This window comes from Cryptomeria japonica, chromosome 5 (genome assembly GCF_030272615.1).
Source record: "Cryptomeria japonica chromosome 5, Sugi_1.0, whole genome shotgun sequence".
Taxonomy (NCBI): Eukaryota; Viridiplantae; Streptophyta; class Pinopsida; order Cupressales; family Cupressaceae; genus Cryptomeria; species Cryptomeria japonica.
In genome coordinates, this window is record NC_081409.1 from 481,116,721 (window position 1) to 481,136,250 (window position 19,530).

Here is a 19,530-nt window from a genome sequence, read left to right on the forward strand (position 1 = left end):
TTATAATCCCTTACTTTGGTCTCTCATTGACCTTACAAAATGACCTAGCAAAGGTTTGAATCTTGGTGGCCACAAAAAGACCACCACCACTTAATCATCACACTATATGATCAACCCTTATTTAATATTATAATTATTAAATAAATATAAAATAAATTATATATTTTTTTATTTAATAATTTATAATAAATTATTAAAATTAAATGCATCAATCAATTGTAATAAAATTGTCAAGCTAGCAAGAAAATAATCTACAATGAAAAAACCTTTAGTAGATCAATAGAGATCCTCAACTGTTTCATTAATTTTTTTCCTCTATCTTTGTGATGATTAATAAAATGTTAAAATTTCCCCTAAATTGTCCAAAATTTATTGTTAAATATGAAATCATGTTGTCTTGATGATATTTTTATGTGCATGCTTCTATTTGTTCCTATTGTTATTAGATATATGTTCATAACTTTGTACTATTTGTATATTTATATGCTTTCAAATATTTGAAGAACAAACCTCAATTGATGTCATCATTTCCTCTTGTCCATCTTTGATAATGTTATGATCCTTTTTATTTCTTGTGTTTCGATGCTTGTGAGTGCGTGTTTTTCCACTTCTATGCCTGCATATAAAAATAAAATTTTAAATATTTAAATAATTGAGAAAAAATATTTACTAAATAAATTATAAAAATTAAGAGAAATTGAGAATCATTGGGTAGATTAAAAAAAAATGTTGTTAGTGGTTTATAAGGAAATGGAACATTATTCTTCATTTTAATTATTAAGGTGTAGAGTTAAACTTAGATCTTATACTAATTGATAGATGTTAATCAAATTTTCCTTGTTGATATTTGAAAAATATCTATTAAATTTAAATTATAGTTAATATTATCATTAGATAATTCTATATTTATAACTTTCCATTTCAAAGAAGTTTTAGTTTATCTATTGCCTTGTGAGAATGATCTAAATTCTTTCCCTTGAGAAGGATTTCATTTCAGTATAGAATTATATGAAAATAGTTACAAACAAAATAATATTGAACAATAAATTATTGTTACTAAAATTATACATTGTGGTTTCTTCCAATACCAACATATTCTAAGAAAGTATTTATCACCAACCTCGTTAGAAAGAAAATGAATGCAATTAAGAGTAGTCGTGAATAAGTGATTCATTACGGAAAGGCATAAAGAGATTACATAAATTTGAAATTAGTAATAAGCTAGAGGGTGATGGTTGGACTGCAATATGTAAGTAAGGAGCATCCAATTGTTGGAGAATTCCTATTTATGAATATGTGGGAAAATATCAAATAATATTGATATAAAAAAACCCATCTATAGAGGATGCCTATAGTTAATTTTGTACATCCATCAATTGGGAAATAGAATCTAAAGGGATAGTTTCAAGGAATTATTGGATTCATGCAAATTATGATTATGCTGTGTGTAAGTGGTAGTCCAAAGGATTGTAATTGATCACAAGATCAAGGGGAACAATACATAAGCTAAAGATAGAATTATTTTCCATTGATCTTGAGCATCCATATATTCATAAGCTAAGGAGTTAATTTAATCTTCTGTTATGATCCTAGTAATATAACAAATTCGTATTCACTCTATTTGTCTATGTATATATCTTTAATGTAATGATAATGAGCTGACTCACTAGAACAATCTTGAAGGTATTTGACCAAACAATTGTCTTGCAATTCCCTGTATGTTGTTGTTTTTAAATGTGTACACCTGGTGCGTTTTTTTCGTTTTTTTCCTATTGTTTTGCATTCATTTCAAACTCTTGCATGTATATTCACAGTAAATTTAACAACCAATACTCTATCAAAACAATTGTTAGCTAACTACCTATTTAGTACTGGTGTAAGTAAAGATGAGAACATTAAGCAACATGGATACAGTGTATCTTTAATTTCCTCAGCAATACTTTTCTCACTATTATTATTTAGCATTCAAGTCTGCAAGAGTTCAAATGTGGAAGGTGGAGATATCTGGAATTAGCAGCAGCTCTTTCATAACCCACGACCCAAGAAATTGGTAGAGAGCATACCAGGGTGTTGATATGAGTAGCTGTGCACAAACTGACATTTCCTTGTCGCAAAGCAAAAAATGGCGGAGACTTACTCCACACTTGTCACGTTCCGGCTCAATGTTGTATGTATCACGTGTACGTTTCGATATTTGCAGCGGTTTAACCCTCCTATTTCTCTGCTGAACCTAAATCACGCGTCCAGTTTGACAGCCCTCTATGTCACACGACCCATGCCAAAACTCCAATGCTGGGAGCTTATTTGCTCCACTTCCAACTGTACCTGCTCTAATTGTTCTTCAATCCCAAACTGTAAATTCTAATACACTTTTACCTGCTTCTTCAATACTGCAGAAATCAACCCATTGCTTGACAGCCCATCACTGCATTTCGTTTTTTTTTATCTCTCAGGCCTGGTGTTGCACAAATGTGAGAAATGAAGATATTGAGGGATTTCATCCCCAAAATCCAAGAAAGAACTTCCAGAACTGAATCCAGAAATCTCAAATGCTTCTTCTATTTATCACTTCTTTTTGGCATGCATCCCAAAGCACTATCAATGTGGGATAAATGAGAAATAGAATAAAATAACATTATCCCCTTATATCTCCACAAAGAAGGGGTACTTTCAATATTTCTTTTTTAAACATTAGCTTCAGTATTAAATAACTACTAAATTTAACTTTAGAAACTTTTAATTTTTGTTTGAATAATTGTTAGCCCTCGGGACTGTTACCTCCTATTTTGCATTCATTGATTTTTCTTCATTGGAAAATTTGTGTCGAGATAATGTGTGTTTACTTTTAGCATAGTTATTTTTCTTAAATTGTTATATTTTTGCTTTCAGTCTATCTCGGTTGATATGTTTTTATGTCTAAAATGTTCGTGTCTTTGACCCTTTTGTTTGAACCTAGAGTCTAGTTCAATAGTTCATGGGTTCATCAAGTCTTTGTGTATATTATGTCTTAGTTGCGGCAAGTCTAACTTGTACAGAAAGCTCGTGCGGAGAATGAATTTGAACCTTTGAACCTTCGTTGGTTCAAGAGTTCAATGGTTCAGCGGTTCCACATTCAAAATGGAAGTTTTGTAAAAGCGGAGGTCGAAGGAAGGAAATGATCGACATGAAGAGGAATATTCTGGACACCTCGGTGATTTATTTGAAAAATTCTCACTTAAGGAGGTAATCATTTGCTTGATAAGAGACCACACGAAGTGTTTTGTAATAAAGGCAGGTGTCAGAAGTGTCATCTCCGCCGTCATTCAACACGAGTGAATGAGTTGTGGTAGTCATGAAACCGAATTTTAAGCCATTTATATCGATTTTTACCAAAAAGATTTGTATCTTCATGAAGAAGCTAAATTAGGAAAGGTGGAGGTTCGACCCTTGAGGTAATTTTCTCAGAATTAGCAGACACTCAGTTGCATGAAAGGTAAGTTGAAAATCTTCGTCATCTCTGTCATTTTTGTGCTTCAAGGAAGAAACTGTTATTTTTTGTTGTACTAGCCACTAGTGAGTGTTATTGCAGTCTGCATTAGTATTGAAAATGAGACCCGTTCCACCAAAATTAGGGTCAAAATCAAGTCTTAGTTGCTCTCTCCCAGAATTTGGGGACACATCCCTAGCTCATGCTTATTTAGATGAATTTTTAGAAAGAGCTAAGAATCCCTCTAGTTCACAGATGATAGAGAAGATTGTGGATAGTGGGTTAATGGAAGCTACTGTGTTCCCTCCTGCTATACGTGCCCTAAATTAGTGCTCGAATGCATCAGCAAGTATGACCTAGAATATAGATGTATTAGAAATGCAAGTGGGGGTGTCCTATTGAATGTAAATAGAGAAACCGTTATGGTTGTCTTGAAAATTCCCGCCAAACAACCATATGAGGATTGGACGATAACCACATCTTACGGATTTTTCTCATAAAATAAATCCCAATATAGAAGTGTTATAGCCAGGAATTGGCTCTTGAAATTTCAGAAGGGTGGTTCTAGATTGCCCAAGACCTTAACCAGAGAGCATTTGATTGAGGATGTAAGGGACATTGTCATTTTGGTGCACAAGGTGAAAGGAAGCCAACAGGCGTTTTATTGGGAAGACTAGATGTACTTTTTCATCCAAATAATACTGGATGAGGAGCGATATACAGATTTGGGCAGAGTTAATTGTTGAGAGATTACACGAAGGGCTAAATAACTGCCTCGGAAATAAGAACTTCTATATATCCTCATAATTGTTCTATTGTTTGGCGTGTGTCAGACCTTGGCCAGGTCTGCATCATGAGGAATTGGTTGATGGGATGAAAATTTATAATTACCAGCTGTACCTTCAGCTACAAAAGTGTCATGAGGATTTCTGAAGAGTTCATGATGTGTTTACAGGGAGACTGGTCTATAAACTTCAAGGGAATGTTAACAAGTGACTATCTGATGAGGCTATGCAGCTAGTGAGTACATATGGAAGTTATTTCATTTAGTATCTTCGATTCACCTACATTAGGGTTGGAGGGTTCAAAGGAGAACTATTTAAATTACCAAGATTTGCCCTTGATTGCTTCGTGCTAATTGAATTGTGCAGGCAGCTTGCTCATATTGACAAGAACACACTAGCAAGACAAGACTCGGGTGTTTCTTTCCCAGTTGAACTGGGTTATTACATTTGCCATACTGTTTCTAATGCTTTGAACCTAGAAGTTGATTTTAAAAAGCTTATCCTTCAACACTATGCAGCTCAACCTAATTTATGTTAGACAACTCAGATAACCAGAGGACAACTGAGAAGGGGGGGGAGGGGGGGTGAATCAGTTGTCACCGAAAAAAAAGAACTTTAAGCATTTAAATCCTTATTACCAGAACACATAAACTAAATACCAAAATGCATAAACCAAATACCGAAATGACCGATAAAGCATTTAAACATAAAGAAAATCACAGAACACTTACCATCCATCCATAACACATGACACCAAGATTTGTACGTGGAAAACCTGGTAAAGAAAAAATCCACGGTGGGAAACCTACACACAGTCAGATAATACTTCTGCAACAAGTATGTGATTACAATATGAGGGGCCTGCACATGCAGGAAGGCCAACAGCCTAGAGCACACTGCTCATCACCAAAAGGAGCCTCACTAACTACATAAACATCAGACTACAATCCGAAAAGAAGAGTGAACTGCAAGTATAGCATCTCCTATGCTTGAGTACAGTTTTGGTTAAGCTCAATATCGGAGGCCTTAAACCTCTCTTACAAACCCAATTCGATCACCTATGATCGACCAAACCTTCTGCATATGATTACATCATTATTCGCACACAGATCATCCCATAACCTTGACCTATCAACCCATGATCTACATAGAGATCTTACATCATATTTATATCAGCCTAGGACCTAAACAATTAGGTCGACCACCTAAAAGATAATACAATAAATTCATAACATAAACCCATAATCCAATGATCAACCAAGTTGGCTTAGGCCGAAAACAATGTAAACCAATCAATAAATCTTGTCGGTAACGCATCAGGAACATCCTCCAACATGTTATAGAAACTGGTTCATAACCTAGATAACACTAGACCCAAAATAGGTCGACATAAACCAAATCCAACACCACCGATGAACTAAAACATGAACAAGATAACCAACAACATCGTGAAAGCCATTTAGAAGCCGCACCAACACCACTTATCATGTGCATCAAAAGATCTTCAACAAAGCTCTGCTAGTAAACCCTTACCGATGACCAAAAGGCTTACTAGAACAAAGGATATCTCATCCAAACCAATTCCACAAACCAAAGCATACTGAATCCTACCGGATCAATATCATAATCAACCACTCTACCAAAACCAATCAGAAACCGATAAACAACCAAAACAACCGGTGTTGCCATCAATCACAAAACATCAATGCAACACATAATCAATTTCAAATTGCCAACAATGTCCCCCTTTGGCATTGATGGCAACACTAGATGTGAAAAACATACAAGTGCCAAGAAATGTCAAAGAGGTCTCCCCTAATGGAAGACAACCAACAATCTCCCACAAAATGATATAGCAATGAAGTTCTGAACCAAACTCACCCTTTGACTGATATTTTGTTAAGCTCTGTTTTTCACATATCTCTCTCCCCTTTTGACATCAATGTCAAAGATCTGGCATAAAACATCAAACAAAAATCATAAATCCTCTTAATCATATAGCTGACTACTCCCCCTAAGTAGCACCACCACCACATCAATCCAGAATGAGTAATCTCTGATAATGCATACCGGACTGATGGCAATCAGCATCACTAAGGTCTCTACCGAAGGGGCAGAAACCCCCAACCAGTCTCTGAAGTACTCAAATGATTCTTTAGGCAAAGGTTTAGTGAAAATGTATGCAATCTACTCTTTAGTGTTCACATAAACTAGTCTGACTTCATTTGCTTCCACCTTCTCCTTCAAAAAGTTATACTTGATAGATATGTACTTTGTCTCGGAATGAAATACCATTCTTTGATATATCAATAGCAACAGAGTTATCACAGTGAATAACTACTGGTTCATTACAATCCAACTTTATATCCTTCAACATTTGCTTCATCCATAGAACTTGTGTATAGTTAGTAGCAACAGCAACATACTCAGCTTCAGCAGTAGATAAAGAAGTGCATGACTGCTTCTTGTTGATCCATGAAACAAGTTTCTTTCCAAGAAAGAAAGCTCCACTGGATGTGCTCTTCCGGTCATCAACATCTCCAGCCCAATCTGCATCTGTATATGCACATAACGTAAAGTCATCATTTTTAGGATACCACAAACCATATTCAGTTGTTCCCTACAAATACCTGAAAACACTTTTCACCGCACTCTCATTATTTTCTCTAGGATCACTCTGATATCTTGATATAATACAAACTGCATTCATTATATCCGGTCTAGTCTGAGTCAGATATAACAAGCTACCAATCATATATTTGTACCTAGTAGGATTTACCGACGTAGATGCATCGTTCTTTGTCAATTTCTCACTTGTAACCATAGGAGTACTAACCAGTTTACAATTTTTCATACCAAATTTCTTCAACAACTCTCTAGCATACTTAGTTTGACAAATGAAAATACCTTTATTAGTTTGACTAATCTGCAAAGCTAAGAAAAATCTTATCTCCCCAATCATAGACATCTCAAATTCATTCTTCATATTGTTAGAGAATTTCATACACAACTTATCTTCACCTCCAAAAATGATATCATCAACAAAGAGCTCAATAATCAATATGTCATCATCAGTGATCTTATAATATAAATTACTATCAGCATTACCTTTAGTGAAATCGAGCTTCAAAAGATATTTATCCAGTCTTGCATACCAAGGTCTAGGGGCTTGTTTCAATCCATATAAAGCTTTCCTTAACCTGCAAACCATGTTTTTGTCATCTAAAAGTGAAAATCCATCAGGTTGCTCAATATAAACTTTTTCTTCAAGATCTCATTCAAAAATGTACACTTAACATCCATCTGATAAACCTTGTAATTCTTATGAGTAGCATAAGCAAGAAATAATCTCACAGCTTCAATCCTAGCTATTGGTGCAAAAGTTTTATCATAATCAATTCCTTCCTTCTGAGAATATCCTTTACAAACTAATCTAGCTTTTTTCCTCGCAACTTATCCATCCTCATTCAATCTATTCCTGAAAACCCATTTAGTTCCAATAACATTCTTATTTATAGGCTGGGGAACTAAAATCTATGTGTTATTCTTTTCTATCTGATCTAATTCTTCTTCCATAGCTTTCATCCAATATTCATCTTTACAAGCATCAATTACTGATACCGGTTCAACTTGAGAAATAAAACATACCTCATTAGCTACTGCCAACTTTCTTCTTGTCATCACTCCTTTGCTTTTGTCTCCAATGAATCTTCTGATTTTTTGTTCCTTTGTCCTGATCTTCAGTTACTGTTGAATTTTGTGATACTGCCAGGGTAACTGGTTCAACATTCTATTCTGATATAGGTGCTACCGGTTCAATTATGATTATTTCCACTGTCGGTTCTCTCTCATAAGTTCTGATTTGACTTCTATTTTGCTCATCCACATTGACATTTGTGCTCTCCACAATTCTCTGCAATCTTTTGTTATAACATCTATATGCTTTGATTTCATTAGAATAACCAAGAAATACTCCTTCATAACATCTAGGATCAAACTTTTCAATGGAATCATCTCTTTTGATATAGCATTTACTACCAAAGATTCTGAAATACTTAACTATCGGTGTATGACCAAACGATAACTCGTAAGGTGTTTTACCAGTATCTCCTTCGATATGAACTCTGTTGAATGTGTAAACCGTTGTTCTTATAGCTTCTCTCCAGTAGATATGAGGCATATTAGCGTCCATCATCATGTTTCTAGCTACATCCAAGATAGTTATGTTATTCCTTTCCACAACTCGATTCTGTTCAGGTGTCTGAGGTGCAAACAATTGTCTCCTTATCCCATTCTTCTCACAATAGTTGTTAAATTCACCAGATGTGAATTTTCCACCCTGATCTGACCTTAAGCATATAATCTTCAATCATGTCTTTGTCTCAAATTTAGCTTTAAAGATTTTAAACTTTGCAAATGTTTCAGACTTCTCCCTTAGAAAAGTAACCCACATCATTCTAGTATAATCATCAATGATCAGCATGAAATATCTATCACCCTGAAATTTTTTGATTCTAGCAGGACCACACAAATTAGTATGAATAAGATCAAGAACATCATTAGATTTGTCTTGTATACTCTTAAAAGAAATCCCAACTTGCTTTCCCATTTGGCATTCCTTACATACTGGATTATAGGGCTTTACAATCTTAGGTATATCTCCAACTGCCTTAGTAGAACTGATCTTCACAATGCAATCAAAATTCACATGACACAACCTCTTATGCCATAGACAACTCTCATCAATTTGTGCAATCAAACATGTCTTCTCACCGAAGTTCAAATGAAAGATATTACCTTTAGTCTGTGTACCGGTTGCAATTTCCAAACCAGATCTGTTGATAATCTTGCATTTTCTATCCTTGAACTGTAACTGAAATCCCTTATCCACCAATTGTCCTACACTCAAAAGATTATGCCTTAAACCTTCAATATAATAAACATTATCAGTGTCATGCTTATCGTCCAATGATATTGTTCATTTTCCCTTGATCATGCATGATTTGTCATCTCCAAATCTAACCAGACCACCATCAAATTCTTGCATAGATAAGAACTTCCTTTTATCTCCATTCATATGATGTGAACATCCACTGTCAATTACCCATTCATCCTTGTCTTCAATTTTAGCAGTAAGGGCCTTCTCTTCAAGTATCAGATCATCTTCCTTGATAGCCAAAAATACCCATTCCTTTCCATTGTCGGATCCACTAACTGAATCTTGTGTCGATTTATCATTAGAATCAGTCACACCTTCCTCATCTACATAGTAGCATGATTTGTCTTTGTTTTCCTGTACTTATGCTTGTTCTGATAATCATGGTTAGGCCTAAAAGATCTTCTAGCTCTTTTTTCAAATCTTGAATTCCTTTCAGGACATCTAGATGTAAAATGACCTATCTTATTACATGCAAAGCATTTAAAAGGTGATTTTCCTTCCTACTTACTTCCCGTCAGTCCTTTAGGTACTCTTCTAGCAAATAAGACTTCAAGTTGCTCAAACTCTTCATCTTCTTTTTTCATATCCACTAGTTCCTTCGCATATAAAGCTTTCCAATCACTCTTGCTGGTAGATGATGTAGATGCATGAAAACCAAGTTCAAATTTAACAACTCCAGAAGGTCCAAATTCCTCAAGCTCAAAAACAGATAATTTCCCAACCAAGGTATCCCTATTAGCAGAGGTGTTTGCCATAGTTCTAAGCTCATTAATTGCAGTAGCCTTCATCTTATAAGCCGATGGAAAAGCTCACAATATTTTAGAAACTATTTCATCTTCGCGCAGAGATCCACCACAACATTGAATTCCTAGAACAATCTCATTAACTCTCTCCATAAAAGCAGTAATCCTTTCATCTTCTTCCATCTTCAGATTTTCATACCTTACCTAGTAACCATCAAGTTTAGCAATTTTAACAGTAGGGTCATCTTCATTCAGAGTCTCCAATTTGTCCCATATAGCCTTTGCAGTTGATTTGTCAATTAGTCCTATAATTTGTTGATCAAAAAGTGCACACAAAAAAGCTTCTCTGGCTCTACAATCATTCTCAAGCTCTTTATCCAGACCCGTCGGAGGAGGATTGCCAGATGCAGGATTAAATGATGTAACACCATTCTCAGTGATCTCCCAAATCTCCTTTCCAAGACATCTCAGATGAGTCTCCATCTGAATCTTCCATACCCTGTAATTTGTTCCATCAAGCCTAGGAATTTCTCTTCGGAAAACAGCAGGAGATGAACTAAATGAACTTGAACTGCTAGTGTAGCGTCCTAAAATTGCGACACTTGTAATTTCGACTGCATTTGGGTCTTCACGATGGCGGCGCAACGTTGAACCTGAATGGAGACCCCGAAACTTGCTTGTGACACCAAAAACTACATTTTTCTGCACCTTGGCATGATCCCTCCTTGCACCCTGCTGTCCCGGGAGGTGGGACCATGGTGCCCAGCGCCTTGGTCCCTGGCCCTATTTTGGGCCCGGTCTCCTTTTGGGCATCGGGTCTTTAAGTTTGCAAATTGGAAAATATTGTTTCTAGGTCGGCCTAAGGTCGGAAAAATCAGTCTATCAGCCCTAATTGACAAGTATATAAACTACATTTCCTCTCTCAAAAAGGGAGGAGGACATATGGGAGCAAGGCGCAAAAGCGATATTGAAACATTCAAACATTCAAGCATTCAAGCATTCCTTCAAGCAATTGAGTATTCTAAGGCTCCATTCAAGGCTAGGTGTTGCATTCAAGACAAGGATTCAACCATTGAAGAGGAGATCACTTACAACACATTACATACAACATACATTGCACCTTCGCATGTAAGAATACAAACATTCTTACAACAAGGTATCAGTACTAGTTTACATTACAAACATTTACATTTACAGCATTCTCATTTCTTGGTTAATTCCAAAACCGGGGTTTGACCTAAAGGCAAACCCCTCATCCCTAACCCCCCAATCGTCCTCTCTTTTCTGTGTGTAGGATGCAGGTACGCGGCTGTAACTGAAGATCTGGAATCCTTGTGCAGAGACGAACAGATCCACCTTCGTTTTGCGGATTTTTCGGAGGACCGTGTGCACGCCGGGCACCATCATCCCGTCAACTTTCGCTCAAATTTGCAGAACAGCACCGTCTCGACATTTTACTGCTAATTCCAGGTCCGCAGCTTCATCCTGTATCCCCATCTCTGTTTATAAGCGAATCTTTCCTATTTTACATGCATTCCTAGTTCAATCATTCTATCTACATTTCTTTACAAAAGAGGGTATCCTTGATGTCTTAACCCTTGAAACTCATTTAGAATCCAATCTTGCATTACGTGGGATTGGATCTTGTGGGTTTCAACCCCTCTTTTGAATGTAAAGTCTCTAACAAGTGAAAACCATCAACCCTAGTGACCTCCCTTCTCTCTCCTCGGAGTTGGGGAGGGGAGAACGACTAGGGTTCGATTTTTCCGCTTTACAGCTAGATGCCATAGGATCTTCCTCAAGTGGTTAAGCTTCTGCAGAGATGACCAAGCTTTGATACCAATTGTTAGACAACTTAGATAACTAGAGGACAACCGAGAGGGGGAGGGGCGGGGGTGAATGAGTTGTCACCAGATTATAGAACATTAAGCATTTAAATCCTTATTACTGGAACACATAAACTTAATACCGGAATGCATAAACCAAATACCAGAATGACGGATAAAGCTTTTAAACATAAACATAAATCACAGAACAGTTACCATCCATCCATTACACATGACACCAAGATTTGTACGCAGAAAACCTGGTAAAGGGAAAAATCATGGTGGGAAGCCTACCTATAGTCATATAATACTTCTGCAACAAGTATGTGATTACAATATGAGGGGTCTGCACATGCAGGAAGACCAACAGCTTAGAGCGCACTGCTCATCACAAAAAGGAGCCTCACTAGCTACATAAATATCGAACTACAATCCGAAAAAAGAGTAAACTGCAAGTATAACATCTCCTATGCCTGAGTACAATTCCGGTTCTCAATACCGGAGGCCTTAAACCTCTCTTACAAACCCAATTCGATTACCTATGATCGACCAGACCTTCTGCATATGATTACAACATTATTCGCACACAGATCATCCCATAACCTTGACCTATCAACCCATGATCTACAAAGAGATCTTACATCATATTTATACCAACCCGAGACCTAAACAATTAGGTCGACCACCTAAAAGATAATACAATAAATTCATAACATAAACCCATAATCCAGTAATCAACCAATTTGTCTTAGGCCAAAAGCAATGTAAATCAATTGGTAAATCCCGCCGATAATGCATCAGGAACATCCTCCAACACATTACAGAAACCGGTCCATAACCTAGATAACACTAGACCCAAAATAGGTCGCCATAAACCAAATCCAACATGACCAATGAATTGGAATATGAACAAGATAACCTACAACATCCTAAAAGCCATCTAGAAGTTGCACCAACACCACTTATCATGTGCATCAAAAGATCTTCAACAAATCTTTGCCGGCAAAACCTTTACCAGTGACCAAAAGGCTTACTAGAACAAATGATAGCTCGTAAGTCATCAAATCCCGAACGAACTGATCGTGAGACACATCTGAATAGCATGAATGACATATCCAAACCAATTCCACAAACCAAAGCATACCGAATCCTATTGGATCAATATCATAATCAACCACTCTACCGGAACCAATTGGAAACCGATAAACAACCAAAATAATCGGTGTTGCCATCAATGACAAAACATCAATGCAACACTTATTCAATTCCAAATTGCCAGCAATTTTGACAACAAAGGTTATGGTCAGGCACATCTAGCTCTTAAAGATGGTTTCTCTCATATTTCACAACTTGAAGATTTCTAGGAAGATTGCGAAGATAAATTTGAAGTGAAGAGGAGAACATTTTCCAAGTTTACAGTAGATCAGATAATTACGTTTCAGCTCAAAATGAATGTAACAAGGGTTGTGGATAATGGTAAAGATTTGATTGATCCACAATATGTAGAGAAAGTACAGGGTTCCCAAATCCCTGAAATAGAATGGGATAAGAAGGAGGAAGATCAAATCCAAATGAGAACATTCCTTGTTATCTGCAGAACTAAGCAGTGGTTATGAAAGTAGAGAGTGGGAAAACTAGTAATAAAAGATTCTCCTATTCAAAAAGTTTTGTCTAATAAATTTGTTAAAACTTGTGTTGCAAGTGTTGCCAAGGTTAAACTAGAGGCAGATACTGTCAAACGTTCAAAGAAGTCCCTTGTTAGCCAGCTTCCAACCCGTGTCACCAAATCAAGAACCAAGAACAAGGGCAAAAATTTGCCATAAAACACAGTAGTGGTTGATTTGGAAGGGTCTCGAGAGGCAGAGAATATAATGGCAGAACAAAATATTGAGATACCCACCATGGAAGTTGGTGATACTGAAGAACCTGAAAAAGAAGAAGAAGGCACTGAAGGTTCATAGCAAATATAAGTGTTGAACAATCCCAAGCAAAGAAGGATGCAAGTTCCAGTGCTCCTCATTGGTTAGACGCTGCTCTTAGTAGCAATAAGAGAAATTTGGTTCCTGTCTCGGTTCCTATTAAAGATATGGTTAGTAAATGCTTGGGTAAAACTCCAAAGTCCAAAAGGCTGAAGACAGTTTCAACAATGGATTTTGATCAGGTTACAGGTAATTGGACTGCTAAGATAGCTCGCCTAGTTTCAGATAAAAAAGTAGAAAATCCTTCAGTTAAGGATTTCATTGTTGAAAAAATTAATTTGGGAGTCAGATCACAGGTAGCGGATGTTCACCATTTGGAGGCCTCCACCAAAACAATAATAAGCAGGACATGGAAGGATGAAAGGGATACATGGGATCTCAAGGAAACACTGAGGCATATGGCAGTATACATAGATGCTATTCATAATCTGAATGCCTAGCCGATTTCACAGTTGCCCATGCCATTTGATCTTAAGCCACTTGTTAATCAAAAAAATTTAGGTCAAATTCAAAAAAGTAAGATGGTGACAGAGATTTTCTTAGAATGGTTGGAGGGGACCACTCAATCTGGCACGAAATACTTAAGGAATCTGAGCAAGATGTACGAAAACGCCATAACTGTAATGAGAGAACTACAGATAGAAATTACCAATTGGAAGGAGGAAATCAAGTGGAGAGTTGTGGTAGCTCAAATGGTTGATGTACAAAAGTATGGCATCATGAAGTTTCTGTCAGAAAAACCAATGCAGGGCTTGGATGATAATTTCCTCTATGTATGCAAGAAAAACATTAAGTGGCGAAATTCTGTAGTAGAACAAGGATGTGAAGAATCTACTAAATTGCAGGACGAGTTAGCTCAACTCGTTATATCCATGCAAAATGATTTGAAATGCATAGGAATCAAGTGTCTGAAGGAGGACGGGAAAACGATAGAAAGTCTAGAAGTCATTACTCAGTCTTTTGAAGGGAAAATTAGTTATGTTAGAGAAGCAGAAACTCTAACAACAAATGACTTCTCAACAATGGCGAAGATCGAATCCCTCCTTTTCCTATGCATAGAACACTTGGGAAGTCATGCGGATATTGTGGCCCAGGTCCAGCAAGACAAGGAAATGTGGCGTTAGAGGATTGCTCACATCAGACTTCCAAACTTTGTTGTTATACAGAACTTTTCAGTCACTCATTTAGATTGGAAACGTGTCACCAGCACAGTGCAAAACCATCCCAAGGATCCCGTTCCATAGCTGCAATCTTGGTCATGTAGGCCCTTTGAAATTATTTAGTGATGAATTATAGGACAGTTTCAAAAGTTAGTTTTTTGGTTATGTTTTAAAAACTAAATTTTGACTCAGGGGCAGAGTTATGTAACTCTCTGTTTCCCTAAATTGCAGTTAGCCAATCTATGGCTATTTATATGTTTTAAAAAGACTATGGGAAGGTCCAAGAATTTGTGATTTTCAGACTTGATACATTTTATTTTGCAATTGCATAATGTTTCAAAAAGAAATACTTATTTTATCTGTGAATGAATGAAAGTGATAGTTTTGGAGTTTCAAATCTGTGCTTGATGAATGAAATTGAATTTATGTTGGAGTTCATTTATGTCAAAATAGTCTTTTGTTTCTCTAAGGAATGTTATGCATTTAAGAGAGAATTTGGTCTAGAAGTTTCTTTGAATGAGAAGTGTGAAATATAACAAAGTCTGTGAGCTTTGTCATTTAAGAAATAGATTGCAAAACGTTGCATTTACAACATAGTGATGTGTAGATGTGAAAATGCTTTTCGTACTTTCTTGTTAAAAGTATATACATAATTTATTTTCCTGTTTCCATTCATTGAAAATCTAAGAGGGGGTTGTACCTCATAAAATTCAGAGGGAAACTTTCACAAGTTTACCCAACTGTTTGGTTAATGTTTTGTTCTTTTAAGGGGCAATAGAGTGATATTATTTCAGTTTTATCAAAGAACAAATATGTTAACCAACAGGGACCACGACAAAAAGGGCTAACAACAAATCATCAAATGACTACTAAAAAGGGGACATTACAGTCCGCCCCTTGAAATTGCTTGTCCTCAAGAAATATCAACTATGGATGTTGTCAGACCTACTCACTCTCCCAAGTAACATCCTCTACTAGCAAGTTCCTCCATTTCACCAGATATTCCCTAATGACCTGTCTACGTAAAGTGTGCTCCCTAGTCTCTAAAATGGCCTTAAGAACCAAAATAAGCCTCCCCTCATCATCAAGAGGAGGTAACTTTGTTGAAGGTATCACATTATGGCCCATCACCTTTTTGAGGCGCGATACATGAAAAATTGTGTACCTTACTGTCTGCCGGCAACTCAAGCTCATAAGCCAGCTCTCCAACCCTCCAGATAATTTTGAATGGGTCATAATAATGTGGCTTCAACTTCTCTGCACCACACCTTTTAAGAGTGGACTGTCGGTAGGGCTGCAACATGAGATAAACCATGCCACCAACCTCAAAAGATCTCTCCACTCTATGTTGATCTACATATTGTTTTTGTTGATTTTGAGCCTTCTGTATTTTCCTTCAACAACCTCATGATATCCTGACTCTCCTGTAAGAGATCCCTAGCCTTAGGTACTCAGTTGTCTACAAAAAGAAAGTTCAAGAAGCTTGAAGCCTCATAACCATAGAGGGCCATAAAGGGTGAAATCTGAATGGACATATGATAAGTGGTGTTATAACAATACTCTCCTAAATGCACCCACTTCACCCACGCCTTTTGTTGCCCTGCGATATAATTACAGAGGTATCCTTCCACCTGTTAATTTTAGGTACTCAAATATTAATTTAAGCAATTAGATTATAATCAGACTGTGAATGAATAGTAATGGTAATAAAACACGAGACGAAAGACACAAATACCCTGGGAAAACCTCCCTCTTGGAGGTGAAAAACCCAGCCTCAAAATACAACATGTATTATCTCAAATGTAGGCAATTACAAGGCTATACACTTATCTCAAATTGTTGTTCAATATATCAATGAAGACTGCAGCCCTTATCAACAACGAATAGCAAGGAGGATCAACAACAGATGTCTAAGATCAGATGCGCATAGTAGGAGTCCTTATTAAGTTCACATGAGGATCTTTGATCACTTGAATGCAGCCCTTATCAACAACGAATACATGAGGATCTTTGACAACTTGATTGTAGCCCTTATCAACAACGAGTACATGAGGATCTTTGACAACTTGATTGCAGCCCTTATCAACAGCAGATGGTTAGGAGGAGCATCAAATGTCTGGAACTGATTTGCACAAGAGACCTTGAGATGAAATTTGACAACTTCGCTACAATCAACCTTGAAGAGTTTGCATAATCGCCTTGCACAAGTTTGCATTAGGAAGGATCGCTGCTAGGAGAGCAGATAGGAGAATATAAAATAATTGTGTGTCCAAATGACTTCATCTTGGAGTAGTTATATATCAACCTTAGATGCTAATCATCCTCAAGTCGGCTTGCATGAATCATGTTATATTGTTATTGCATATTTCCCACGTTGGACATTTGGGTCCATCCCAATAGTTATTGAATTGCCTTTGCATGTTACATTTTGGCCCCAACCTAGTGACACATTGTTTTGCCTTTCCACGCTACATTTGGATCGAGCCCAATAACACATTGAGTTGACTTTCACGTTACATTTTGGGTCTAACCCAATGACACATTTACATAAAACATTTAATACAAGTGTATTTTAATTGTCATTAACAACATTAAAATACAATAGGTATCTGAGCTAGCTACTATTTCAACACCACCCACTTATTCACAATCTCTGGTTGTCCATTTGTCTGCGGGTGATAACTGGTGCTCGGAGTAAGCTCTGTTCCACACAACCTGAACAGATCCTGCCAAAAATTACTCATGAACCTGTTGTCCCTGTCACTCACAATGCTCTGTGGCACTCTGTGCAACCTGAATTCCTCTCTGAAAAACAATTATGTCGTCTACACTGTTGTATAGGTGGATGAAATAGCAAATAAATGAGCAAACTTCGTCAATCGATCCACCACAACATATATTAGGTAGGCCTATAATGAAATCCATTAGCATTGTCCCACTTCCTCTCAGATATGGATAGAGGCTCCAATAAACCACCTGGAAAAGAGTGTGCATGCTTATTAAGCTGACACACTGGGCACTCCCTCATATACTGTAATACTTCTGACTTGAACCCTTTCCAAGTAAAGTGCGCTCTCACTTGCTTGCAGGTTTCGAAATACCCTAGATGTCCTGCTAACAGTGAGTCGTGGAAAACTCTCAAAATCTTCTGCTTCATAGTAGATCTTGGCACTAAATAAATCCTCTCCTTGTACCTATCATCTACCACAATGTACCTATCATCCTGGATAGTGTTGTCAATGATATTGGTAGCCCACTTCTCTTTCGCATATTTCGCTGAAACCAATTCCCTCTAGTCATCTTCCAAAACTCCTAAAGCACACAAGTGTGGTCTCCTAGATAAGGCGTCAAGAACTTTATTTTTCTTGCCCTTGAAAAACACTATGTCAAAATCATAAGCTTGTAGTTTGCTGACCCATTTTTGTTGTCTGTCATTCAGATCTTTCTACCCAAGGAAATGCCTCAAACTGTTATGATTTGTCTTGACGATAAACTTACCGCCCACCAAATACTGTTTGGATTTTGTCAAGGCATGCATAATCACTAACATTTCCTTGTCATATATGTTGTAACTCCTCTCAAGCCCCCTCAATTTCCTGCTCTCAAAAGCAATGGGGTGTCTATCCTCCATCAATGTCGCACCAAGGCCCTCACCCAAGGCATCACAATGCAACTCAAAAGGCCTACTGAAATCTGGAATGGCTAACATTGGGCATGTGCTCATCAACTCCTTGAACCTGTTGTAATGTCCTATAATTGCACCCCTTGCAATTTTTGACTACATTTGGGTCTTCGCCTTAGTGTTAGCACTCCTCAGACTGATCGGAGACTTGAATATGCTCACACAAGTCAAAACCTGCATTTTACTCAACCCTGCACCTCAAAGCCACCTTGATCCTGCCCCAAAATAGGACAGGAGCAAGGCGTGGCACCCTAGAATCCATTGGGACCAGGGCATAGCACCCCGAGATCCCCTACTTGGGACCTATCTTGGGGTCCCTCCCTTTGGATCATCTCAAATTAAGCAGGAAAATCCCCCCTATGTCAGCTCAAGTCGAAAAATCAGTCAATTAATTCCACTGGCAAGTATATAAGAGAGATTTCCCCTCTCATTTAACATAATAGCATAAGATCATGAAAATTCAATCAAGCATCCAGCCATTCAAGAGATCAAGCATTCAAGAGCAATTGAGTATTTTCAGTCTTCCTTCAAGCTTTGGAGTAGTAATAGAGACAAGATTTCAAGCATTGAAGAGGAGATCAACATTCTACTTCATGAAACCCTAATTCCATGTGGAGGCAAGCAAACCTTCACAAGGAGGTATAAGAATTTCATTTTCAGTCAATTCAACATCCCCTCAAAGAGGAGGATTTCTAATTTTAGTCCTTTCATTTACTTTATTTCAACCACTTGGTTAATTCCAAAACCGGGGGTTGATCTGAAGACAAACCACTATTCCCAATAGATTTCCCTTTCTTTTTGTGTGTAGGAAACATGTGTGTAGTTGTACTTCTAGAATTAAGCTTTATTCGCAGAGATGGAAAAACCCTTTTCGACGCGCCAAAAGTTTGGAGGACCGATAGGAGGGCGCCCCTATCTGAACACACAGTCCTTGCAACTCTTGTCGGATT

General features: G+C 37.2%; 1 protein-coding gene across 2 annotated transcripts in view; it reads right to left on the reverse strand.

Moving 5' to 3' along the window:
• The window catches only part of LOC131030762 (probable serine/threonine-protein kinase At1g54610), a 201,618-nt gene that overhangs the window by 28,410 nt on the left and 153,678 nt on the right, over positions 1-19,530 (reverse strand). For both annotated transcript variants that reach the window (XM_057961678.2, XM_057961680.2), the window contains one exon: positions 511-616. In XM_057961678.2, the coding sequence (XP_057817661.2) occupies positions 511-616 (106 nt within the window). The remainder of the gene's footprint in view (positions 1-510; positions 617-19,530) is intronic.